The sequence below is a fragment of the Physella acuta genome, unplaced genomic scaffold (genome assembly GCF_028476545.2).
Source record: "Physella acuta isolate Inbredline_101_S28 unplaced genomic scaffold, ASM2847654v3 ptg000875l, whole genome shotgun sequence".
Taxonomy (NCBI): Eukaryota; Metazoa; Mollusca; class Gastropoda; family Physidae; genus Physella; species Physella acuta.
This window is the reverse complement of record NW_026732392.1, coordinates 764,959-792,099: the sequence shown is the minus strand read 5'-3', so window position 1 is coordinate 792,099 and position 27,141 is coordinate 764,959. Positions and strand designations below refer to the sequence as shown.

General features: G+C 33.4%; 3 protein-coding genes across 4 annotated transcripts in view; all 3 read right to left on the bottom strand.

Annotated features, from left to right (window-relative positions):
* LOC131952515 (zinc finger protein 883-like) overlaps positions 1 to 19,588 on the bottom strand; it is a 31,930-nt gene extending 12,342 nt beyond the window's left edge. Inside the window, exon 1 of one of the 2 annotated variants that reach the window (XM_059315214.1) lies at positions 19,501 to 19,588. The gene's annotated coding sequence lies outside the window, so the exon portion shown is untranslated. Of the gene's footprint in view, positions 1 to 19,436 lie in introns of both variants that reach the window. The other variant, XM_059315215.1, reaches the window with a different exon arrangement.
* LOC131952496 (zinc finger protein 62 homolog) lies at positions 827 to 11,510 on the bottom strand. The gene is made up of 4 exons (XM_059315183.1): positions 11,383 to 11,510; positions 8,139 to 10,064; positions 5,871 to 5,931; positions 827 to 3,712 (listed from the first exon to the last, which is right to left on the bottom strand). The coding sequence occupies exons 2-4, from the start codon at positions 10,027 to 10,029 to the stop codon at positions 2,215 to 2,217; spliced, it is 3,450 nt and encodes a 1,149-aa protein (XP_059171166.1). The 5' UTR covers positions 10,030 to 10,064; positions 11,383 to 11,510; the 3' UTR covers positions 827 to 2,214.
* A 1,480-nt stretch (positions 19,589 to 21,068) lies between the features above and the next one.
* LOC131952523 (uncharacterized) lies at positions 21,069 to 26,167 on the bottom strand. The gene is made up of 2 exons (XM_059315229.1): positions 26,143 to 26,167; positions 21,069 to 23,700 (listed from the first exon to the last, which is right to left on the bottom strand). The coding sequence occupies exon 2, from the start codon at positions 23,607 to 23,609 to the stop codon at positions 22,275 to 22,277; it is 1,335 nt and encodes a 444-aa protein (XP_059171212.1). The 5' UTR covers positions 23,610 to 23,700; positions 26,143 to 26,167; the 3' UTR covers positions 21,069 to 22,274.
* Between the last annotated feature and the right edge of the window lie 974 nt (positions 26,168 to 27,141).

Genomic DNA, 27,141 nt, shown 5'->3' with positions numbered 1-27,141 from the left:
GAAAACTATCAGGGGCGGAACAACAGTGCCGCCAGACCCCGCAATGTGGGGGGGGGGGGGCAGGCCCGTTTAGGGGCGCACAGGCGACCATAATCAATTTTTTATAGTTAAAAAATAATTTTCTCGCATTTTTTACTTGAAAGTTGTTTTGTAAAAAGAAGACTGTAGCCGCGGTTGGACTATCTTTATTCTATAGACACCATCCCGAGTCCTCTCTCTTCTACAATGAAACACACGCTGTTGTCGGAAAAATTCTTTTGATAATAAATCAAAGGCCATCGCGCGAGAGGCCGCTATATAGGGGGATAGGTGTACTACTTGAATCATCAGTCTCGCTGCATTTGGGGTCTCCGCCGGTGACCGTGTCTCAAGAGCCCAGTGACGCCTCTGACACCAAGGCCGTCGCCGAGGGGTGTTTCTTTCCCCATCAGCGTAAACCGGGCGTGTTTGTGGAAGTGTGTACAAACTAGCGCCTTAACTACTAAGCCTTTTATAGTTCCGCCACTGGCACCTTGATAGTGGTTTTGTAAAAAAAAAAAAAAAAAAAAAAAAAAAACAGATCTACTACAGTTGTGATGTTGTACAGTAGCTAACACACCCTGTTGCGTAAAAGAAAAAAAATATATTCATGAGTTGTAGTGTGAAAGATAGGCAAACGTTCAAACCACTTCAATTACTTATTTCCCTTTTTTTAGTCAAATACGTGTGCTCTTTAGCACCTTTTAATAGACTTGCACTAAACAAATTAAAAAGCAATTACTTCTCTTAATTATTTTATTTTAAATACATACTAAAGAATGACATAGTATAAAAAGTAAATGCTTTTAAAACTAAAAATATAAATACAAAAATACATAAAAATAAACATAACGCGAGAAACTATTACACATACAAACCTTTCATGCTTCATATTCCTTAGACCGACTTACTAATAGCGAGTATTATGGCAGACATATACTAAAACAGACATATGTTTCAAAACAGACTTATAGCACTCACACAAATAACGTGTTTTAACTTGTTTTACTTAAAAAAAAAACTAAAAATATGTTTTTTTTTAATTTCAAAACTCGAACTATTTGATTTTTAAAAATCTTCGATAACTAAACAAAAAAAATTTCAAAGAGCCAAAAACAACTTGGTTACCATTTTTTATCACTGAAAATATAAGTACACATGGCATAACTAGTACGAGTTTATATTATTATTATTTTTTAAAGTTTCCAAAAATACATAATAAAGTCTAAAGAACGTATCAATGACATGGCCATACATTCAAGAAACAAACAACCCATTTTTTCATATAATAAGCATTCCCATAGAACACATATGGAGGTAGACGAAGAAAAGAAAATAAAAACATAATCTGCAGGAAGACATGGAAAAACAAATTTTATATAAACTGCAAAGCTCACATTGCCTAGAAAGTTCTGTCACGACATGCTTACAACAAGTATATCCAAAAATTAAAATACTCTATTGAGTATTAAATCTCAATATTCAAAAAAACTAATCATAGTATTAATGTACAAATAGAAATGACATTTTATAAGACTTAAACATGTCTATGATTTCTTAAGGCAATAAAGGGGGCAATTAACTAAGTTCAAAACTACTTTCTTTAAAAAGAACAATTTTACAGATATAATACTTTGTGTGCACATAGGCATAAATATCCCTTATAAAAATGTAAAATATATTTTTAAAATAGGAGCTGGAGCACAACGTCTTTGTGAAATATTTTTTTGTAACTTGGCAACAGGGCTTTTAAATAAGTCACAATTTCTCGTACTATGCAGCTAGTAGATTTCGAGACCATAGACTTACAAGCCCTATCTTTGCTTGGGTAGGTTTACCCCTACATTTCCACCAAGTGTTACTTTTCCCTTTTGCTTGGCCCACATCTTTACAGCAGCCTGCTTCTCCATGCTGCTACTTGACTACAGATGGTTTATATCACACTATGTTTTGTGTGCATGAAACCAGATCATGAATTTCTCTTCACTCTAAATACTTTTTAAACATATATACATCAGAACATTAGTTAACATTGATTGAAATGACGGAGTGGGTAAATTAATGATGTGATAAAGAGAAAGGTTGAGTTAACAAGCTAAAGTTTTTTCAACATGAGAAATACAGTTTTTCCAAACACAACACTTTCATGTTTTATAATGGCCCGGTGTGAATTACGACATGACGTGACAAGTTCTTTTAAGCAGCAAATTTTTTGTGATCTACATCACACTGAAATGGTTTCTCATCTGAATGGGTTTTAAGATGTTCAGTTAAATACCACTGAAATTGAAACTTTTCCTGACACACATCACACTCTGGGTGGGTTTGGCTATGTTTGATTAAACGATTTCTAGTTGAAAATATTTCATTACAAACATCACACTCATAACGTTTAACTTCTAGGTGGGTTTGACGATGATTGCTTAAAAGCTTTCTAGTTGAAAATATTTCATTACAAACTTGACACTCGTGTTTTTTCACTTGTGAATGAGTTTTATAATGATCAGTTAATTGAAGGAGAAAACGAAATTTTCTGTGACACACATTACATTCATGTGGCTTCTTTACTGTGTGAGTTCTACTGTGGAATGTTAACTGTATCAAAGTATAAAACGTTTTGTGACAAAATTCACATTTATGGGGTTTATCACAATACATTTCCTTATGCTTCACTAACCTACTTTTAAGAGCAACTTTTTTCGGACACACATCACAATTATTTGGTGTCTTTTCAGAATAATGTTCTGAATGAATTTTGGTTCTATGTATGTTTAAACTGCGCTTACTAGAAAGAATTTTATAACACAAATCACATTGATATCCATGTCCTGTATGAGTATCTGTATGTTCTATTAAATTTCTTTTACTTACAAACATTTTATGACACACACTACACTCATGTAGTTTCTTTTTTGTATGAGTTTTTTTATGTACTATTAATCCACTCTTTTGACGAAACACCCTATGACACACATCACACGCTAGTGGTTCCTCTCCTGAGTGAATCCTTTTATGATTTACTAATTGGCGATATTCAATAAATTTTTTGTGACACACATCACATTCACATGGTTTCTTTCCCGTGTGAATCCTTTTATGAGTTACTAATTGGCTTTTTTCAATAAATTTTTTGTGACACACATCACATTCATGTGGTTTCACTCCTGCATGAAGTTTTTTATGATATGCTACCTGACTTGTATTACCAAGCCTTTTGTGACATGTATCACACTGATACGGCTTCTCTCCTGAATGAATGTTTCTATGACTGGCTAAATAACACCGAGTGCGAAATTTTTTGTGACAAACATCACACTCATGTGGTTTCAGTCCTGAGTGAGGTTTTACTCTTGAATGGATTTTCTTATGTTTGTACAAAGAATCCCAGGAAGAAAATAATTGATGACATTTCAAACATTCATGTTTTACTGACGGTGGATGGTGAGTTTTTAAAACACTCTTGAGCTCGTTTAAATCACTGAATATCTCTGTTTTAATTTGATGAAAACTTTTAACTGACGAAGATATCATTGATGACGGTCTGATAAAAGTGCTGGGAATGTTCTGTGGTCTGTCATTATTTAATGCCATTTTATCCAGGTTAGTATCAACCTCAGATGACAAGGCACTCTGTGTTGCTGTCAAGTTTCTTTTTGTATTCATTCTCTTCAGCTCTAGATCGATGAATTCATAACTGATGAAAAACAAAAAATTTAAAACATTTGCCACAAAAAAAGCTAAGGTAAATCTTGTTTAGGTCTAGTAGACACAAATATAGTAATACTTCCTGTAAATACAAACCTTAAATTGTACAATGTGGTAAGAACTTTTTTAGCCTAACATATTGAATGTAAGAACACAACAATATGAATTTTAAAATGTTAGGCCTATATATCTCAGAGTAAAACTAAAACCCTTAAAAAGGTACAATATATTTTATGTTTTATGTGAAAATAAAATAGTAGATAATTTAAGATAAAAATGGTGGGCTTTTTTTGGGTTAAGGAGAATCACTAATCTCTTAAGAGATGGCAGGGCTTAACATACATCAAAATAAATTAATGGTACTTTTTTTTTAATTTTAAAGTTGCTATGAATATTGACACAAGCTTTAAACTTAAGATTAATTAATTATTATTATAAAATAATTTTAACATAAATACCTAATATCAATGAGGAGCATATTGCAATTTTTTTTAAATCTGTAACAGTAACTAGATTTACAATCTACATATCAATATTGGAAGCTATGATTTAAGAAGAATAAAACTCAAGCTTTTTATGAGATCTAGATATTTTAACTGTAATGGACACAATTGAGAATAATCTCAAAATTGTACAAAGGGCCATTAAATATCTTTAAAAATCATGTAACATGTTATTAAAATACATATGGTTATGAAAATCTGTTTGGTTTATGTTAGACTTTACTAAAGATTGGATGTAATTGATGTTTTTAGTATTTTCGGTAGCTAAGAAATTTTTTTAAATAAAGTTGAAAACAATTGAATAGTTTACATTTTTATCAAAGAAATTATAGGCCCTAAACAAAAATGGATAAACTTTAAATGTAGCCTTACAAAGTGACTACTCTGAAAAAGATTTTCCCCCAAGTGCTATCTGGTCGGCAAAGATGCAAAACGCAGTTGCGCTTCGGGCGGGTCGTCAGGGGTTGAGGGTTTATAGTATATAGTATAACTAGCAAAGAGTTCTAGTCTTTAAGTTAGCATAAAATATTTTTTTTAAATCTGTTTTAATAGCCTATTTAAATCTACTGTTTAAGTATTTATCGTGTAAATCCCTGTCCCATTAAGACAACACATAGGCCTAAATAGCGACCATTTAGATGACAAGAAAAAACAGGTAATTGTAGAGCTATGTTATTAGGCTAAATCTTAGTTATTTTCAGACTTCAGTTTTTACTTTTTATTATTTTTACAGTCGCTTTACATGTTTTTTACAACAATAATGTATTAATGATGGAGGGATTCTCATCAACTCTGTCATGTCCATTGAGTCAATTGCATCGATCTACTACTGTATTAAATCAATTAATGTATTAATGTAATATTATAAAGGTAAAGGCCTAGATCAATATCTAGATAGAAGTAGAAGTCTGGGCACGGTAGCTGTAAGGATGAGAGAAGATGCTGAAGTGAGTGGAATAGTCTCACACTCAATTTTGAATACAGATGAGATACTAAAAATATACTTAGGGCCTAGATTTTAAATGTAGAGTAGATTTAGATCTAGAATCTAGTAAATTTACATGGTACACAGAGTGATCATTACAGTATCATTACACATTACACAGTATTACACATAACTATTTACACTTTACAGTAATTCAAACAATTTGAGTAATCAGTAGGCCTAATCTAATTGTTTTACTAATTAGTAAATTACGTAAAATCGGCAGAGACTAGTCTAGTAAGTACTAAGAACTAGATCTACTAAGTAGATCTAGAGTCTAGATCTAGATTCTAGTTCTAGTAATGTGAAAAAAAAATTAAAAAGTGACTCATTAAATTTAAAATTTTAGAAGGGCCTAGGGGAGGCTAGCCTAAATAAAACTAGATCTAGATTTCTAGTCTAATTTTACTAATTATTAAATTAATACTAATTATTTCACATTTTTAGAAGGATTTATGTTTTGAAAGTTACAAAAATGTTTCAAAGTTTCATTAATGTAGATCTAGATCTACCTGTTTTTAAACAATCTTATTAAAACTTTTTAGTAATAAATAAAGACGCGATGTTTTCATCAGATGCCGCCAAGCTCATTTACTTTAGCAGCCATCTTGTTTAATTTTTTTTTTGTCAAATTTACAGGGGAAACCACTCTAACTTACAGATGGCAGCAAATCTTGCTTGCAAACACTGCTGTGTTCCGTAGCATAGGAACAATGAATTACTAGGGTTGCCAGGTGTCCAGTTTTGAACTGGACAGCCAAGTATTTGAGCAGACTGTCCAGGATAAAATAAATATAAATACTGGACAAGTATATGAATAATACTCTGTTACCCCCCTTCTTCTGCTTTGCGGCATACCTGAGTGTGAAAAGGGAAGGATGGAAAGGTGTCCAGTATTTTCGGAAATGTTATCTGGCAACCCTATGAATTAGCATTGTTACTAACTAACCAGTAACCGGCATCCTAGGGGCAGAGGCGTAGCGAGGGCGGGGGGTGCGGACCGCACCGGGTGACACCATTTAGGAGGGGTGACACCAAAGTAAAAAAATAGCAAAAAATACAGAAGAAAAGAGCCTTTTTGTCAGATCTATTAGTGATTAATTAATCACCTATGTAGGCCGACACAAACACACACACGCAACACACACATAAATATATATATATATATATATATATATATATATATATATATATATATATATATATATATATATACTTTTTTCTTGGGGGGGGGGGGTGACGCACTGGGTGACACCCAACTAAGCGACGCCACTGCCTAGGGGTGACACCAAAACTAGGTTTTTAGTTCATTTTAATGAGAAAGCTTGCCGTATCCTGTTGGTTTAGTAGCCTATTAGTTATACACAAGATTAGGCTTAGGCACAGGGTGACACCATAAAATCATTAAAATGTATGGGCGAAACACAAAGTGCATTTAATAATAATAATAATTCATCATATGTAGTTGTTGGAGTTAGGGGTGGCACCCTTACCTTAGTAAACTACCATACCAGGTGGCACTCGACCTAGTGACGCCACTAATGTGTCTAATAAGCTGCTGGTGGATTTGTCACTAATGGATTGGTAAAGGGAAGAATGATTACGAATCAAATGAATACGCAATGGTCAATCTTGTGGCACAAAGAAAGGGGTCATCGTGAGCCATTTATTTACCATAGGCATACCAGTAAGTGTTCATAAAATGCAGGATGGAAAACTTAAAATAGCAGTCCATTTGTTGGTTGAAATGCTATAAGCAGCAGAACTAATGGTAAAATTGGAAATATGTTTGTGATTATTTCTTTTATCTTTGTTGTATGAAACAGAACAGTGTATGGCTTAGATGTTAAATAAACAACAATGCTTACCTACAAGTGTAGTGTTATTTCTTTGTATGCTTTTCAATGTTTTGACTTTTTTTTTGGACACTGACACACTCAGGCCTCTCCTTTAAGTTAATGCACTATTAAGTTGCTTGGTTACTTATGAATATAAGTAAGGAATCCTCTGCTAATTTAGTAATTATCTAAATATATATTTAGACAAATTGCTTGATGAAGTCAAAGCTTTGGATTTCATTTAATGTTACTGGTTAATGTATTCTTGAAAATTGGTTATTCGCTCTGTTGTATTTATTCAGAGAAATTGGTTCCAATAGGTGAGGTTAACATTGTTAACAAGGTGCTGAGAACTGAGATTGCAATAGTTGCCTTCTACAAAGTTATTGATCAAGTACAATGACATAGGCCTACTTTGTTTCATATTGTTAAACCTTAATAGTGATCTAAAATCAAGGGTTCTAATATCATTCTCTTTAATGGGCAGCTTTTTAAAATTAACTATAAAAATGGTTTTAATCGATCTTTATTTTTAAGCATTCATTAAGTAAACCTGAGATGATTTGAATAAACCAATGACATTTCAACTCTCTCTAATTCACATACAAATGAGACATTTATTTGGACAAACGAGACATTTATTTGACAAATGTTGCATTTCAGCTTGTATTGGTCTTTGGGTAAACAATCAACTGTCTTCTGGATAAATATACATTCATACATCAATGATTTACAACTAAATCAACTACTTGTAGACACTTATTTACAATACATACATTTTTAACATTGGAAATTAAATTTGACAACATTAGGCTGACATTGATCAAGTTAACAATTTTAATGGCCTCTCTCTTGAGTTAGAATACTGACAAGATGGCTTCAATTTTTGTAACTTGAAAGTGAAAAATCTGTTTGCCACACAACTGTTTTTCATTTTATTCATTTTTTTAAAAGTAGAAATAACTGACAACAGGTCAAAAGCATAAGCCTATTATAAGTAAGTAATCAGTTATATGATTTTTCTGTATTTATGTGTTTGCTGATACTATTTAATGAGTGCTTGACATCATAAGTGAGTTAATTTATGGCGTGTTAAATGAGCACTGCGAGAAAATTTCTTAAGACACAAGTCACACTCATGCAGTTTAACTCCTAAGTGAGTTTTTCTGTGTTTCCTTAAGCAGCCCATGGAAGACAGCTGTTTAAGACACACATCACATTCATATTTAAGTCCAGCGTGAATATTTGCATGAGAATCTAAGCTACTTTTGTAAGTAAACTTCTTATGACAAACCCCACACTCATATGGTTTATCTTTCAAGTGGATTTTTTTGTGGGAAGTTAGATTAACTTTAGCAGGGAACTTTTTGTGACACACATCACACTCATATCGTTTCTCTCCTGTGTGAGTAGTTTTATGATATTCTAAACCACTGCTACCAACAAATGATTTATGACACACATCACATTTATGTGGTTTCTCACCTGAATGAGTAGTTTTATGACATATTAAACCACTCAGTCGAGAAAACTTTCTAAAACAAACATCACATTCATGCGGTTTTTCATTAAAGTGAGTTGTTTTGTGATATAATAAGCCACTCAATCGGGTAAATAGCTTGTTACATACATCACACTCATGAAGATTCTCCCCTGTATGAAGTTTACTATGTCTGCTTAAGCAAGTCTTAGAAGAAAACTTTTTGTGGCATACACCACATTCTTGTTTACGTCCTGTGTGGATATCTGCGTGCTCTGCTAAGCTACCTTTGGTTGCAAATTTTTTTAGACATACTCCACACTCAAATGGCCTCTCTCCTAGATGAACTCTATGATGAGAATATAAATTACGTCTAGCCGGAAACCTTTTGTGACACACTTCACACTCATAAGGTCTCTCTCCTGTATGAACAACTCTATGGTACGCTAACCCACTGCTAACAGCAAAGCTCTTATGGCATATTTCACACTTGTATGGTTTTTCTCCTGAGTGACTGGTTCTATGTGCAGATAAGCCACCACTGCGAGCAAACGTTTTAGGGCATAATTCACATTTGTATGGTTTTTCTCCTGTATGGGTTCTTTTATGTCTGGCTAAAGTATTACTGAAACTAAACGTTTTGAGACATATATCACACTCATGTGGTTTCTCTCCAGTGTGAATTTTTTTATGCTGGTACAAATTACCAGCTCCAGGAAATCTTTTAAAGCACAAATCACACTCATATGGCTTTTCTATTATATAATTTGTATTTACCTGATTTACTGATTGTTTATTGGAAAAGCTAAGTTGTTTTGATGTTGAATCTATAGCTCGAGGGTCTTCACTGTTTTGATTTTCAATTAAATCAAATGGTTTTTTATCTTCAGATGTTGGTGATACACTTTGTTTTGCCTCTTCATTACTTGAGAATTCAGTTAAAACTTCAGGCTTAATGTCCTCAAATATCTCACGTTTAATCAAAATTTCACTTAATAAAGTTGCATTTCCTTCTTTGTTCAACTCTGAGAGTTGTGTATCTCCTAAAGCTGAATGATCTGTTGATTTATCATGCTGCCCTATAGACAAACCGTCAATGGTATTTGTATGCATTGAGGTGAGCTCTGATAGATCACTGAACATCTCTGTTTTTATGTCTTGAAAATGTGCATTTATGCTCGATGTGACTGAAGGAGTGAGCTTAACTTTTAAAACATACGGTGTTGGGTTTTTGCCAATTGATCGCAATGGTAATGAATCTTGACTGGCATTGACGGTTGTTGAATTTTCCGCTACAACTCCAGTTTCGATGTTCTCACTGTTTGAAAATCCAAATTTATTATTTGCTTTCTTGTCAGCCAATGTTGATAATGCAATATTTTTTTCAACAGTTTCAGAGGTTGTATCTTCAGGTGGGACATCTAGTTCAGTATCATCACAGACCTCAAGTTTAATCACAATATCATTGTAAGGCAATGTTGTGCTTCCTTCTTTATCCATTATGTGCAGGTCTGGATGTATTGATAAGTTTAAGACTGGAGAAAAAAATAAAATTTATTAATCTATATATATAAAAAGCAATGTATGTGTGTGTGTGTGTCTGTGTGTGTGTCTTTTATGCATTACCACACCTCTTATCACATCGCAGTGAAACTTCGGGAAGTTGTTGAGAATATTCCTGGGGGAGGTTTCTGCGGGAAAAAAAATTCAAATTCGCAGGGGCGGCGCCCAGGCAGGGCACGATTTGTTTTTTCTCTATATACAATATATAAAAATAAAAGTCTATTTTGATTTTTTTCTCTATACACGGTATATAAAAAATAAAACTCGGATGCGGTTCATCCGAGTGCCATGAAACTTTAGGGAGTATATGAGAATACTCCCGAGAATATTTCTGCGAAAAAGAAAACTAATGTTTCTTATGGGCGGCGCCATATAGGGTAAAACTTTCGTCAATACACGGTTTGGCGCCCAGAGTTTTAGAGCGACTATGTTGGCACTTGGCATCCGTTAATCGAGCTTCCTGCATAGCGAGTAAGGGGTACTACTATATTCAGCGGTAAAACTACAACAGGCTTCTAAAAATAACTTTGTAACGCGAGGAAATCCTTCTGTAGATTTTCGTCACCTTGCCAAAGATGAAAAGATAACTTTTTGAATATGAGGAGCCTACTGTAGAGTTTCGTCACTTTGCGAATGATGCAATAAGCATCTATTATTAGACAATCCAGTCAGAAATTGAGATCGAGCATCTAATAATAGACCATTAGTAACGCTAGCATATTGCATCAGTCACACTGATGTTTAAAACACGTCAAATACTTTTTTTACATGTTAAAGAAAAAAATCCTGTTCATTTGTGTCACTTTAGCGAATGATGAAATCTACATCATTATTAACATGATGCTATTTGGCACGATGGCGCCTGTTAGTTTTAAGGAGCCAGGGGCCGTACGTGGCGCCTATGCGGTAGTGTAATCGATGGGAGGTGCTCCTGAGAGCGCCACCCTACGTCCCTGACACATGGGTGGTAACCGAAGTGTGTTCTACCTGATTATTTCGGTGAGTAATTTATGTACACATAAGTTTTCACGCGGTAGTGTAGGTAAACCAGTGTCCCGGTATTTATAATCCAAGCGCAGGCATTGTTTACATTTAAATAACTCACTTTTAGAAAACAAGGTTACGCGTCTTAGAATATAGGATTGGTAACTTGGCAACGTATGGATGAAACCCTCCTTCTATCCCCGTGGCAACGCGCGGGCACAGGTACGCTAGTTAGTAAATAAAAAGACAAATAAATTTACATTACCATACAAGTAAACTATATAGGCCTAGGCATAGTCAACTTACATAAAAAGTTTTATTTTCAATATCATCAAACATTCCTATAGCAAATTTTGGTAATCTATCGTTTTAGGTACGTAAAATTGCCCGCGACAAGTAATGTTAAAAACAGGCGACTCCTTAAATTTTAATAATAATCATTTCACATTTTAAGGAGTATTTATGTTTTGAAAAATACAAAAATGTTTCCTTGTTTCATTTAGAAATCTATGTACCTGTTTTTAAACAATTGAAAAAAAACTTTTTAGTAATAAATGAAGACTAGTGATGTTTTCATCAGATGCAACCATGCTCATTTACTATAGAGTCCTTGCAAACACGTGACCTAAATCACGTGATACCTACGCCCGCCGCCACAGTGGTGTACATCAGACGTAAACACAATCAGCTGTTCACCAGCGCTGGACGTGTTCACCAGCGCTGGACGTGTTCACCGTATGTAAAGAATCGCGCCCGCAGAAAAGGAAAAATATGTTTAAAAACTTGAACTCTTAGGAATTGAAGATCCTTATACAGTTATTGACAGTTTCGTGGATAATATAAATATGTGGCCGAAATTTCTAAATAAAAATACTGTTAGTAATACCGTTTGCGCTTAGAGTTTAAGTAGACGAATCTGATCAAATGCAGTAATATATTATAGGTTATCTACTGTAGCAAACGTGAGACCACTTAACTTCTACAAAACCCACACTTCAACGACTAATATAATCCATGGGTAATAACCAATCTGGGTAGCATGTTATACAATTTAAGACCCTTATAATCCAGCAGGGAAGTGATCAGACATTAATACTGATGTTCAACCCTCATGCTGGCTGCCCCCACCTGAATCTAGCCCACAATAAAACCAAAGAGGAGTCTGCCCTGCCCTCCCCTGAAAATGTCTCACCTCCGTGATACCCAGCCCCACAGAGATAGTATTTCTTATATAATTTTGACCCTCAGGGCCCAGCAGGGAGAACAAAGGGGAAAGTCCCACTGCTCTCCCCTCAACATTTCTCACCTCGATGTCATGTTATGTCATTTATAGCACACATGGCTTATCAGGGGAAAGCATTAAGGCATTAAGAATCTTAACTCTGGACAGCTACACACTAGTATACTAGCTACACACTAGGTGACTACTATAAACTACTAGACTGTAGGCCCTATGTAGACCTGCAATCGTATCAATTGTAGACTGGGTCCATTGTTATTATTCTAAACCATCTCACTTATAATGTTTCTAGTTTGATTTGTTTCTTTTATAAACAGTGGATTTTTAAAAAATTAGCCTAATCATTAACCAAATAATAATAATGTGGTTATTTGTTGTTGGCTGGTATGATCTAGATTGTACTACTAGGCTACAAAAACTTAGTAGACCAATTACTATATATGAATTTGAATTTAATTAAACTCAGTCCAGTATCAGATACATATTGCTGTAAAAAGACAACAAAGTAGGTAGGCCTTAGTAATTTATTAAAGCCTTCTACTACAGTAATATCAACTACATGCTTGTATAAAGTTTTTACAATTTAATTTAAGTAGCAGATTCTAGATCTAAGTCTAGTCATACAATCTATTTCAATTTCAGAAAATTTCGTTTGCTAAAAAAATCATTAGATTATAGAGCGAGATTTTAGATCTTAGAGACAATTAAATCATAATGCTTTATTAGGCCTATTATGACTACTTTTGATTTATTATGGGTGTATTTTGAATCGAATGTAGATCTAAATTTTGTAATTAAATTTAAGTAAAGAAGTAGATTCTAGATTCTATGTCTACCCAGCGGAGTCAGTCACCCTAAATCCAGAATCTAGATCTGTGGTCCGAATTTTGTTTACGCCATGTTTAGAGCTAGATTCTAGATCTAGATACTAGATATTAAAACACTATTATTAGGCCTACTATTAGATCTTATTCTTCTTATTATTACTTTTGACTTTGTCTTTTATTAATAGTTATCTTTTATAATTAAAATGAAGTTTATTATTTTACTGTCCTTACCTGAAACAAAGTATCGAGAACTGCATTTGATCAGATTCGTCTACTTAAACTCTAAACGCAAACAGTATTACTAACAGTATTTTTATTTAGAAATTTTGGCCACATATTTATATTATCCACGAGACTGTCAATAACTGTATAAGGATCTTCAATTCCTAAGAGTTCAAGTTTTTTAACGTATTTTTCCTTTTCCGCGGGTGCGGTTCTTTTCATACAGTGAACGCGTCCAGCGCTGGTGAACACGTCCAGCGCTGGTGAACAGCTGATTGTGTTTACGTCTGGTGTACACCACTGTGGTGGCGGGCGTAGGTATCACGAACGGACGTGACGTCATATGAAAGGACTCTATAGTAATAGTATATACTATATAGTCACTATACTATAGATAGGAATGTTGGGATATTTTTCCTAATTACCATAGAATGATAAAATGTACACAGATTAATCCTATAATATACCCCATTGATAAAAATACCAAATTTATCATTCTAGGCCTAATAGTTTTTTTATATGAATTTTTAAAGTTATGTATTAAACCTGTTATATATCACTGTAACATCGGATTTAATTGTGTGATTGGCTTTAGGCTTGCATACCACTGCTGCTATTCGAGATATAATTATAAAACTTTGCACATTAGTGCTAGAGAGTGTGGGCAATAGAAATATGAAAGTAAAATCAAAATTTGATGAAGGATAATTAGAACTAATCAAGTCAAATTAAAGTGAGGGGTGCTGTTCTATATAGGTCAATATGCAGACTGAAAGTCTATGTTTTTTTTTTAATATTAAAATTGAAACTTTGCTAGAGAGTGGGGGCAATAGAAATATAGAAAAAAATTATATTAAGTATGACTGCATATAATTAAAAAGTCCTATGAAAGGGTGTTGCACCCTTTTATAGTAATTATAGTGACTGCAACGGACGTATGTCCAGAATGTTACTATAATAGATAGGATACATTTTGGTTATTGATACTGAAGCATGTAATAAGAAGAATGCTGAAAAATAAAACTAGGGATGGTGTGTTAAAGCACTCAACTACTAACATGCAAGTCTTAAGCTCAGATCTCAGACGAGTCTGTCTGTGCAGGGTGCAGCATCCACCAAGCTCAGATGAGTACCTGACCCAAGGGAAAGTAAAGATAGCTTGGCAGAGAGCTAACCACACCATCACTTCATGTGCATGGGTCAAGAAACAGATAAACTCTACTTCAGCTGCTTTATGGATGATGGATTGACAGGTCCAAAAGGGAAACTACTTTAATATACTAGGGCCTTTATAAGACCCTATTGATATTTTGGTACAACTAAATTACTAATCAATAGAAAAACCTTAAATTCTTGTAAAAGTTTATTAAGCTAAGTGTTAATTTGTACCAAATCAGAAGTTACAGCTTCCCTGTCTATCTGCTTATATGAATATATATATTGGCAACATGCAGTGATTTAAATCCGTATTGTTTGTTGTTGTTTGTTTTTTGTTACTTTTTATTATTAAATGTAAAAATTGTATCCTAAATTATTATGAATAATAATTATCATGCCTTTTTCATGTCATTCTAAATTCACTGCCTTATTAATTAGTACCCCCCCCCCCATGTCAATTGCTGCACCTTTTGTTAATTATTTACTAATGTCATAAGCATAATTATTACAAATAATTAAATAAGTTTATCACCAAGCTTCTTTACTTATCATAACCAATAATAGGCCCAGACTTACTTTATCAATCGATACATATAGTATATAGCATTAGTTATACTAAGAAATAGGCCTATAACTTATTTATAGTATAAAGTATAATAGTATATTAAAGGCTATATATATTAGCCTTAAATCTAAGTAAGTAGGTATGTGTGAAATGCTTAACACTATTTAATGTAAGCCTAAGCTTCTTGCCTGTCGGGTTTTAATAGATAACGTGATCAACGTATTTTATCTAGTTTTAACAGTGCCACCCACAATTTAAATTCTTTCCAACTTCGAAAACTACGTCATTGGCATTAGTGCGCGTATTTTATCGATAATAGGTAATGCGGTGCTAAACCGACGCCATGGCGTTGTCAAGGCCGAAGCGCTAGCTCGGGGATTTGACATGTATGATAACTCGTAAGCAGAAGTAGTAAGTGCCATAAAACCGTTATTATAATAATATTTGTTTATTTAATGGACACTTACAACTAATGGCAAGACACTTATAAAGGGTTTAATACGTAAACTTATTTAAAATGTGACAGCACCGTACGGGACATGTTCGCGAGATAAACTCATTAGAATCGTGCGATCGATTTCGGCTTAAAGATTGTCATAATGGCGGTAATTTTCTAATTGAAACATATAATACGACTACACTAGAATATCTATATCGAATATTTCTAAAAACTCGATTCCAACAGTGAGATTCGGCATTCTTCGGAAAAGGGCGAGTTTTTATAAAGACTGCATCGAAAAGTCCGGATGTTGAATACCGAATCGAAACAGCGGAAGTCGGAATGCCTACTATAGACTCTATAGAGTGTAACTAAACTATAGCAGCCATCTTGTTTAAGTTTTATTTCGTTAAACTTATGGGAGACTCAGGGGAAGCCATTTAATTTTAATTTAAAAGGCTGCTTTTTATATATATAGCAAATCTTGCTCTTTATAATTAATAATTAATTATTGAAAGTAGGCTTTCCGACTTCCGCTGTTTCGATTCGGTATTCCACATCCGGACTTTTTGATGCAGACTTTTAAAAAATCTCGCCATTTTCCGAAGAATGCCGAATCTCACTGTTGGAATCGAGTTTTTAGAAATATTCGATATAGATATTCTAGTGTAGTCGTATTATATGTTTCAATTAGAAAATTACCGCCATTATGACAATCTTAAAGCCGAAATCGATCGCACGATTCTAATGAGTTTATCTCGCGAACATGTCCCGTACGGTGCTGTCACATTTTAAATAAGTTTATGTATTAAACACATTATAAGTGTCGTGCCATTAGTTGTAAGTGTCCATTAAATAAACAAATATTATTATAATAACGGTTTTATGGCACTTACTACTTCTGTTTACGAGTTATCATACATGTCAAATCCCCGAGCTAGCGCTTCGGCCTTGACAACGCCATGGCGTCGGTTTAGCACCGCATTACCTATTATCGATAAAATACGCGCACTAATGCCAAAAATGACGTAGTTTTCGAAGTTGGAAAGAATTTAATTGTGGGTGGCACTGTTAAAACTAGATAAAATACAATGATCAAGTTATCTATTAAAAACGACTGGCAAGAAGCTTAGGCTTACATTAACTAGTGTCAAGCATTTCACACATACCTACTTAGATCTAGTACTTAGTACTTAGATTTAGAATTTAAGGCTTAGTCTTTAGTTATACTTAATTTAAATTAAGTTAATACTAAATTATACTTTATACTATAAATAATAAATAAGTTATAGGCCTATTTCTTAGTATAACTAATGCTATATTTTTTATATATGTATCGATTGATAAAGTAAGTCTGGGCCTATTATTGGTTATGATAAGTAAAGAAGCTTGGTGATAAACTTAATTAATTATTTGTGATAATTATGCCTATGACATTAGTAAATACTCTAGTAAATAGTAAATAATAAACAAAAGGCGCAGCAATTGACATGGGGGGGGGGGGCACTAATTAATAAGGCAGTGAATTTAGAATGACACGAAAAAGGCATGATATTTATTATTCATAATAATTTAGGATACAATTTTTACATTTAATTTTTAATAATAAAAAGTAACAAAAAACAAATAACAAACATTACGTATTTAAATCACAGCATATTGCCAATATATTCATATAAGCAGATAGACAGGGAAGCTGTAACTTCTGATGTGGTACAACTTACTTAACACTTAATAAACTTTTACAAGAATTTAAGGTTTTTCTATTGATTAGTTGTACCAAAATAATAATATCAATAGGGCCTGAAAAAGACCCTAGTATATTAAAGTAGTTTCCCTTTTGGGACCTGTCAATCCATCATCCATAGAGCAGCTGAAGTAGAGTTTATCTGTTTCTTGACCACTGAACATAAAGTTATGGTGTGGTTAGCTCTCTGCCAAGCTATCTTTACTTTCCCTTGTGTCAGGTACTCATCTGAGCTAGGTGGATGCTGCGCGCTGCACAGACAGACTTGTCTGAGATCTGAGCTTAAGACTTGCATGTTAGTAGTTGAGTGCTTTACCACACCATCCCTAGTTTTATTTTTCAGCATTCTTCTTATTACATGCTTCAGTATCAATCACCAAATTTATCCTATCTGTTATAGTAGCATTCTGGACATACGTCTGTTGCAGTCACTATAATTACTATAAAAGGGTGCAACACCCTTTCATAGGACTTTTTAATTAGATGCAGTCATACTTAATCTAGTTTTTTTCTATATTTCTATTGCCCCCACCCTCTAGCAAAGTTTCAATTTTAATATTAAAAAAAAAAACATAGACTTTCAGTCTGCATATTGACCTATATAGAACAGCACCCCTCACTTTAATTTGACCTGATTAGTTCTAATTATCCTTCATCAAATTTTGATTTTACTTTCATATTTCTATTGCCCACACTCTCTAGCACTAATGTGCAAAGTTTTATAATTTTATCTCAAATAGCAGCAGTGGTATGCAAGCCTAAAGCCAATCACACAATTATATCCGATGTTACAGTGATATATAACAAGTTTAATACATAACTTTAAAAATTCATATAAAAAAAACTATTAGGCCTAGAATGATAAATTTGGTATTTTTATCAATGGGGTATATTATAGGATTAATCTGTGTACATTTTATCATTCTATGATAATTAGGAAAAATATCCCAACATTCCTATATTGAAAGCCTTGACAATAGGCCGTTCGAATTCGCAGCTTCCGGGTTTGTTGTTTTGAAGCCATCTCACGGCTCATGCGCTTACCAAAAATGGCGACCAGTTTCGCTTTCACTAATGGGTAGAGCGATAAAACTAATGATTACGAAGCCATCGTTAATTTAAGAAATCGGAACTATCCGTTTCTATTTAAGTCTGTTATTTAAGAATTGTCGGATCTACTTTTGGCCTAATTCCTTTGTTTGTCTCGCAAGCGGCGCCTTAGTGAAAGTAGCTCTATGAATTCTTGTCTTTTATATCAAATAACTCTTACATATCGCTTCCAGATGCAAACCAGCTTATGTCAGATGTAAACTTTAAAGTATTAATTTTACACACATTACCATTAACTGGTAATAATTTGGCGTGTTAATGAGATATGTGCGTGGGAAAACGATCACCCCCCAATAATGCCATTTTATTATAATCTTGCTTAGTGAAAACGAGGCGCGGGAAAATGTGTGCTGCGCAAGAATCCAATCATTTGGCTAGATTTATGACTGTTTTTTTATGTCACACCTAAAAATAGAATGTTTACGCTTTCTTCATTGATGATCGTTTTCATTATTTTTTAAACTGAAAGTATGAATTATTAGTTAGATTTCAGGTTTTGTAACTTGGTATACTTACCCTTTATCAAAATTAAAAGCATAGCATGCTGATTGTGAACAAATATAGTCATAAAACACAGAAATATAAAGTTACAAACAATGCGATGTCAGGATGTGCCACACCCGGGCCACACCCCCTCAAGAAAACACGTGTTTATTAAGCTGTTTATGTCACTTTACACCAGTAATTAAAATTAATTTTCAAATTTTTATCACTTATTGGGTAAGATTAAGCACATGTATACTGAAAATTAAAAAAAAAACAAAAGCAAATTCTGTTTTAATGAAGGTCACGGGTCAAGTTTTTTTTCCTTCTGTCAAGTTCATTGGAGGTTGCCACAGACTGACCTGACTTTGGAATTTTTTTTCAGTAATAATGACTTTACACAGAAAGTTAAAATATGCTAAATTAGCTTAGTTTACTAGTGTTCTAGCTATTATTGATACATTTTTAATAAAAAAAATCATTCTGTAATTCTCATCAAAAAGCCTACCTTGACAACGAGGTAGGCTTAACTTTTTTGTACTTTACTAGTCGCGGCCGATTTTACGTACCTATACAATAAACTAGATTTACAAGTACTGAATCTAGAACTAGACTAACTACAAAAAAAATTACAGTATTTATTTTAGAATATTTCTGGATTATCTTGTTGTTTTAATAAAATTAGAAGTCCAATAAATAGTAATATCCGCATATTTTATTATGATATTTTAAAAATAATATGTACTTCCGGCCTGATCAATTTTTAATTTTTCAGACGAAAATTACTGTAACTCAGTGAAACTGCTGTTATTAAGTGAAATATTAAACTGAACAAATAGCTTATCTAATTATGTAATTCATGCGTATTGGACTTTTAAGGTTTCACGTGGACAGTTTTGTATTATTTTCTGCAATTAGCTATCTATAGCTTTCAAATCCCATTCAAATTTGTTATAAAAACGTGAACACCACTTCATTTGTCCCATGAACCTTCAGGTTCGAAAGGAAACTTTACTTATTTAATTTATTGCTCATACAAATTTGATCTAGCAGTAGTAAACTCATTACAACTGGGAGACAATTGTTAGTATGGTTTATCCTTATATTACATGACACGCATATTAATAGTTATGTGACAGGGGAGGTAAAATAGCTAGGATTATTTTTCAGAAAATATTAATTGAGTTATTCCCCTTTGCACACGGTTTTTTTTTTCAGTATCCTGAAGTAATAATATACGGAATTTTATAATTATAGGGAAATGGTTATAAAATGTATGAAACTAAATTTAATTAAATACAGTAGAACACTATGGATTTATTCTTCACCTTGCAGCAAAATTAATATGAAAAGCATGTTGTAGTTTTAGAATCATTTTATTAAGTTCATCAACTTTGTGGAATATATCTGAATTGAATAGAATGAATCTGGTTGTTGTTTTTTTTTAATTTCCATTGTATAATTTGTCAATAAAGTTTGTTTTTTTACTAGAAATTTTATAGTACAGGCCAATTTATTTACTGAAAATCTAAAAATACCATTATCTGGCTGATACAATACTAACCCATACAACTTATCCTTCAGCCTCATCCTCTCAAAAGATCTCACATGGGACATTCTTTTTTTGTTACCCTTCCTTTCTTATCTTCCTCGATAGAATTATTTGAGCACTTCCCCATTGATGTTAACTTGAGCTCTTTAATTTGATGGTTGCAATCGTTCTTATCCACCCCAAATACTATCTAACGAAGCTCAAGGTCATGCAACCAAATTGGAAACAAATTTCAGTTTTCCAGAAGTTTTTAAGGAGGAAAAAGGTGAAGGTTATGGCAAAAAAAATACAGCTTTTTGTAATAGCACTAAAATTGAGGGTTTCAATTAATTTTAACGCCATTATACCACATAATTTGACACATAATACTTAATTGTTTTGGATGGAATCCCTTCCAATGCTAAAATTAAGAATGAGGAAAAAGAAGAAACAAACAATTTATCAAAATAGATCAAATGTTCTTTTGCTGGATGATCAACTTCCCTTTCCCCACGTTTTACTTTATACACACACCATTTCTTTGTAGACTTCCATTTAAATGACCCCTTACGTTACAAATTCAAATGATGTATTCCTTTCTCTATTGGTTTTTTACACTTAAATAGTGCTTAATAAAAGGAACAAATAGTAATAGTTTTGACTGGCTGAATGTAAAGTTTATTGATGCCATATACATGAGTAATGTTATTGTAAAACAGAGTTAAAGGTTAAGGATAAATCAATTACGGCACGGAACATTAAAATTAGTGTTTTTTTTAAAGCTTCTTTGTACTTGTTCCTTTTAGAGATACCAATTTCATGAATTGCTGAAGTGTTTGCAACAGCCAACCATTTATAAAACAAATAACACTAATGTAATGTATTATTCAACCATAATTTACAACATGTGTACATTTTTTTTCTTAGGATGATCTATTTCATGAATAGATGAAGTTTTGTAATCACAATAATGCTTTGTATCATCCAACCATTAACACTACAAATCAAACTTATGACAACCATTCACAGCACATATCAAACTTATGCCAACCATTAACACCACAAATCAAACTTATGCCAATCATTTATAGCACGAATCAAACTTATGCCAACCATTTACAGCACAAATCAAACTTATGCCAACCAATATAGCACAAATCAAACTTATGCCAACCAATATAGCACCAATCAAACTTATGCCAACCATTTACAGCACAAATCAAACTTATGCCAACCATTTATAGTACGAATCAAACTTATGCCAACCAATATAGCACAAATCAAACTTATGCCAACCATTTACAGCACAAATCAAACTTATGCCAACCAATAAAGCACAAATCAAACTTATGCCAACCATTTACAGCACAAATCAAACTTATGCCAACCAATATAGCACAAATCAAACTTATGCCAACCAATTTAGCACAAATCAAACTTATGCCAACCAATATAGCACAAATCACACTGGTTTTGCCCTCTGTGACAACGTTCATGTGTGGTTAAAAAACTAAACTTAAACATTGAAGTGAATCTTTTCAGGCTTAAATAACTCTCATACAATTTAGCAACTGAATGAATTATTTTATGCCTGGTAAAACCAAGCTTTATTACATTTTTCTGTTGGAGCAAATTTTCTTTCTCAAATGTTTCATGACACACATTGCATTAAGTCATATTTTAAAATTAATTTTTAAAGAAATTAAATCTTTAACAAAAATACTTATTAGGTTGCAGAAAAAAACATGTTATTAGTCTTTGAAATGTGTAAACAAAAATTATTTATAATTGAAAAAAAAAACATGAAAAAAGTGATCCATAAATTAAGCAAATGCACGTTTAAGTTCCCCTCAACCGTCCTCAGGATATCGACTATCTAATAAAAGAGATGAAAATCTCTGAAACAGTTTTTCTTTTCATTCACACACAGAAAAACATCACAGAAAGTACATTTCGAAAATGGTCTGGACTGTATTTTCCTGATGGAGCACATCTTGCACCTTCCTCTGTTGTCCGCAAACACAGGCCAGTGAGACCCTAAGTTATGCTGCCTGACTTCAATAGGGACAGCGTAATTGTCTTTACCCTCTTTCTTTTCGGCCTCATCCATGGCTCTTTTTTCCTGTCTAAGTTTTTTTATTTTATCCTTGTAACGGATTATTGACTTACTCCTGATAACACGTCTTGAGTATCTATTACCCCTTAATTTATAACCAGATATTGTCACACTTTCACTCCGATCTTCCACGAAGTCATTACTATCCTCTATAAAGTCACTACTTTCCTCCATAAAGTCACTCCTTTCCCCAACAAAGTCATTCCTATCCTCCATAAAGTCACTCCTTTCCCCAATAAAGTCATTCCTATCCTCTATAAAGTCACTCCTGTCCTCTACCAAGTCAGTCCTATCCTCTAACACTTCACTTTTTACATCCATACTATTTTTATTTATTTCTTCTACAGCAGAGGGCTCTTCACCACCAGAAATAAAATAATTGTGTTCTGTCAAAAATGTTATTGGACAATTTGCAGCACTATCCTCAACAAAGTCACTCATTTCCTCTGCCATCTCAGTTTTTACTTCCATGATACTTCTACTGTCCTCTTCTATAGCATGGGATGTGTGTGCGAGCGAACCACAACCAGAACTAAAGTAACTGTGTTCATCCAAATAAGCCAATTGACTATTTGCAGCACTGTCACTCTTAATCCTATCTTCTACAAAGTCATTACTTTCATCTATTATCTCTCTCTTTACTTCCATACTTATTTCATTCTCCTCTTCATGACCAGGAATAATATTTTTGTGTTTCGATAATTGATTTTCTGCTACACTTGAATCACCCACAGGAGCAGTCATTTCACCTAACATTTCATTCCTCAGTAGCTGTGAATAGTCTGGTAAAGGCTGAACAGAGAAAGGGGTAAACATAAAGCTAACCATTTGGTCCCAGTGGCTGATACCATTCCTTCTATGGCGCTTGAAATCAGCCATCACTTTCCTCACCGCGGCGGCAACTCTCTGATAACCTGCACTGGCCAGATCATTTCGTGCTGTCAGGATCTTACTGACTTTTGTAACGGTAGCGCCGTTGGAATGATACATCTGGTGCGCCACATAACCGTTCAGAAGTGGGACTGATGGTTGTGAAAAACTCTTGAATAGTTTGGTAAAACTGCGGCTGGATGTATCAGTACTTCCTGTTTCCATGACAACAACAGTGTAAGCACTGAGCTTTACAGTAAAGCTGAAACACTTCAAAAAGGTATTTGAAGCTTTTTGTCTAAATTCCCCAGGAGCTCTGAAAATAATAGTAAAATAAATCAAGAAAATTATAACAAGTTTGTTATCCCAATCAAAATGCTATTATTTTTTAACAATATTTTCCCATTAACCTAATATTGATAATTACTACATTGAACTACCTCAGGTCTCATCAAATTAGAACACAGAAGACCTAGAATTTTTAGAATCTAGAATATCATTTATTAATTATTATATATCAATCATATTAGATCCTCGACCTCATGAAGATCTAGATTTATCTAAATATCTCCAATGATAATTATATTATGATAATCAAAACATAATGATAAATGTTTTTAGTTTTAAAAAAAAAGACTAAATGAATGAAATGATGTTTCAAGTCAATTAGGCCTATAGGGCCTATTAGTTTTTAATATTTTTAAAAATTTTTATTGGTAACTATCATTTTAGATACGTAAAATCGGCCGAGACTAGTAATGTGAAAAAGCGGACCCCTTAAAATCTTAAATTTGAGTAATTTTTTCACATTTTTAGGAGGATTTATTATTTTGAAAGCTACAAAAATGTTTCAAAGTTTCATTAATATTAAAAATTTATTAATGTACCTGTTTTTAAACAACTGTATTAGATTTAGATCTAGTATTAAAACTTTTCAGTAAAAAATGAAGACTAGATCTAGATATCTAGAAACTATTGTTATCCATAAAAATAAAATTAAATTATTCCCTAAGCCTACTAATAGATATATTTTTGGTAATCTATCGTTTTAGGTACGTAAAATCGCCCGCGACTAGTAATGTGAAAAACAGGTGACTCCTTACATTTTAATAATTATTTCACATTTTGAGGAGGATTTATGTTTTGAAAAATACAAAAATGTTTCCTTGTTTCATTTATGTACCTGTTTTTAAACAATTGAATTAAAACTTTTCAGTAATAAATGAACACCAGCGATGTTTCCAACAGATGCAACCATGCTCATTTACTATAGCAGCCATCTTGTTAAAGTTTTATTTTTATAGACATATAGCGCAAGATTCAGGCGGAAGTCACTCTATTTTACAAATGGCTGCTGTTTATATAGCAAATCTTGCTTGCAGACACCGCTGTTTAAAGTTAATTTCTGGCCTATATTGATATATTAAAATATATTTAGCCATTGATTTAGGTTTATTATTCATTTATCTATAATATTTGACACAAACATATCACAATACACTTCTATTACAGCCTTGACAATGACGTAACGTTTTCGTACATTAATAGCCGCGGGCGATTTTACGTACCCAAAACGATAGATTACCATATTTTTTCCCACGTTTTCTTTAACTTGCTTTCTCTGTTTGTTTTTTTATTTGTTTGTTTGTCTTTCCAATCCAATCTTGGGATCGAAATTTCTGGCACTTCCCAGTTAGCTAGCGCGCTGAAATTTTCAGGGAAGCTTTGTTTTGGATGACAATTGAATATTCTATTGTTTTTATTACTAAATTAATCCATGGAAACATTTTATTGATCATTTTAGACCGCTATATAATTGTACCAAAAAACGTGGGGAAAAAGGGACATTACCCAGTAACTGTAATTTGATGAAAACAAGGTTCGGCACTCCCCCTCTTTTTGCTTACTGAGTAGTTGTCACGCTGTGTTTGTCTACAAACAACCATAACGTAACAACTGGTGGCCAGTATGGGGGAGACGATATGGTCGAGTGGTTGGGCACACGATTGCTATCCCACTCGAAACGGGTTCAAATCTATGTGTTCTAGTCAGTAACGTATTCACACAACGTGTTTTTTACGAGTTGTCTTTTTACGAGTTGTCTTCGTTTACCCAAAAAAAAAGTGAAAAGATAAAATCGATAGCAAGATTTTAATGCAAACAAACAGACAAACACTAAAAAGTAGAAAATAATAATCATTAAAAAAGTTTTTAAAAAACCACGTTTTCTGATTGAACTAAAAAGTAGAAAATAAATACTATAATCACAATAATGCAAGCGATCACTCTACTATAAGCGATCAAAAACGTGGGGCGCCGTGATTTTTCTTACAGTTTCTTATACTGTTGACTCTCTACAAGCTCCCTAATAAAAGTCAATAGTATTATCTAATCAATAGTAATATAACTTTTACTTCGGCGCCCCACGTTTTTGATCGCTTATAGTAGAGTGATCGCTTGCATTATTGTGATTATAGTATTTATTTTCTACTTTTTAGTTCAATCAGAAAACGTGGTTTTTTAAAAACTTTTTTAATGATTATTATTTAATACTGTACCTATCCTACTCTTTAACTTTTATTTTTTAGATATCTAGACTAGATCTAGTAGACTTTTAACTTTTATTTAACTACAGGCCTAGGTAGATACTAGTAGATAGTAGAGCCCAGGTCTATTAGGGTAATAATAAATTATTCGCAGAATTTTGTATAATAGCCACCATTTATTATAATTTTAACAGTTAAAAAGTTCTGCTAACACTAGGCAGCCATCTTGCTGAAAATATTATTAGAGTAATCTACCTTTGCACTCGGATATTTTTTTACTTCTCTTGATAGGGCCTAGCCTAGCGCGTTTACTGTTAGCCTACTAATTTACAGTTAGGCCTAGGCTACGACATGTAGATCTAGATGTAGGTCTAGAGTCTAGATCTATGTATACTGTATAGTATAAGTGTATAGGGGTCATCCATTATGACGTGACTTTCTTTACTCTTTACCTCCCCCCTCCCCTCCGTCACACGTCGTCACAAAAAGCCAGATCCCCCCGCCCCCCCCCCCTAAAATGACGTCACACCTCAGCCTTCAAACCCCCCCCCCCCCCTATAAATTGCAGTTGAAATTTTTTTTAAAATGCTAAATTTTTCCAAAATCTTGTCTGAACTCTGTCAAAATAGAATATTTTAATCAATTGTTATTACAATTTATTAAAACAGTTTTCTTAAAAGCAAAATAACGTCTAAAACTCGTTTCCTAACATTGCTTTTTAATAATGTAAAAGTTTGACATCGCACCATCTGAACCTCCCCCCCCCCCCTCATCACACACCGTCACAAAATTGTGGAACCCCCCCCCCCCCCCCCATACGTCATTTATGAACGACCCCAAAGGCCTACTATACATAACATATCGGGGGGGGGGGGGGGCACCCAGCAAATAAGTAAATATGTCAGCAAAAAGTTTATTCCCTATTCATGTCACAATTAGTGCTTTTAGGCCTATTTATAATTTATTTGCCAGTAGGCATTATAGTAACATTTTCACGTACAAAGAAAATAGGAATTGATACATAATATGAATGATACTGATACAGCGGACAGCAATTGTATAATACTGTTTTGACCTAGGCTAACTAAGGTATAATGCCCAATGAACCTTGAAATAATTTACGCCGACAATAGAAGGGCGTTAACTAGATTAATATATAGTAATATAGATTCTAAGAAAAAATTTCAAAAGCAAAATCTGGCCCTCATTTG

What these genes read in the sequence shown, in the direction of transcription:
- LOC131952496 (XM_059315183.1), bottom strand. Translation starts at nt 10,029, where the DNA reads ATGGATAAAGAAGGAAGCACAACATTGCCTTACAATGATATTGTGATT. An exon ending in TCGCAGTGCTCATTTAACAC is followed by an intron (nt 5,932 to 8,138) that starts GCCATAAATTAA and finishes GGCAACCCTAGT; the next exon opens with AATTCATTGTTCCTATGCTA. An exon ending in AGCAAGATTTGCTGCCATCT is followed by an intron (nt 3,713 to 5,870) that starts GTAAGTTAGAGT and finishes GTTTTTCATCAG; the next exon opens with TTATGAATTCATCGATCTAG.
- LOC131952523 (XM_059315229.1), bottom strand. Translation starts at nt 23,609, where the DNA reads ATGGAAACAGGAAGTACTGATACATCCAGCCGCAGTTTTACCAAACTA.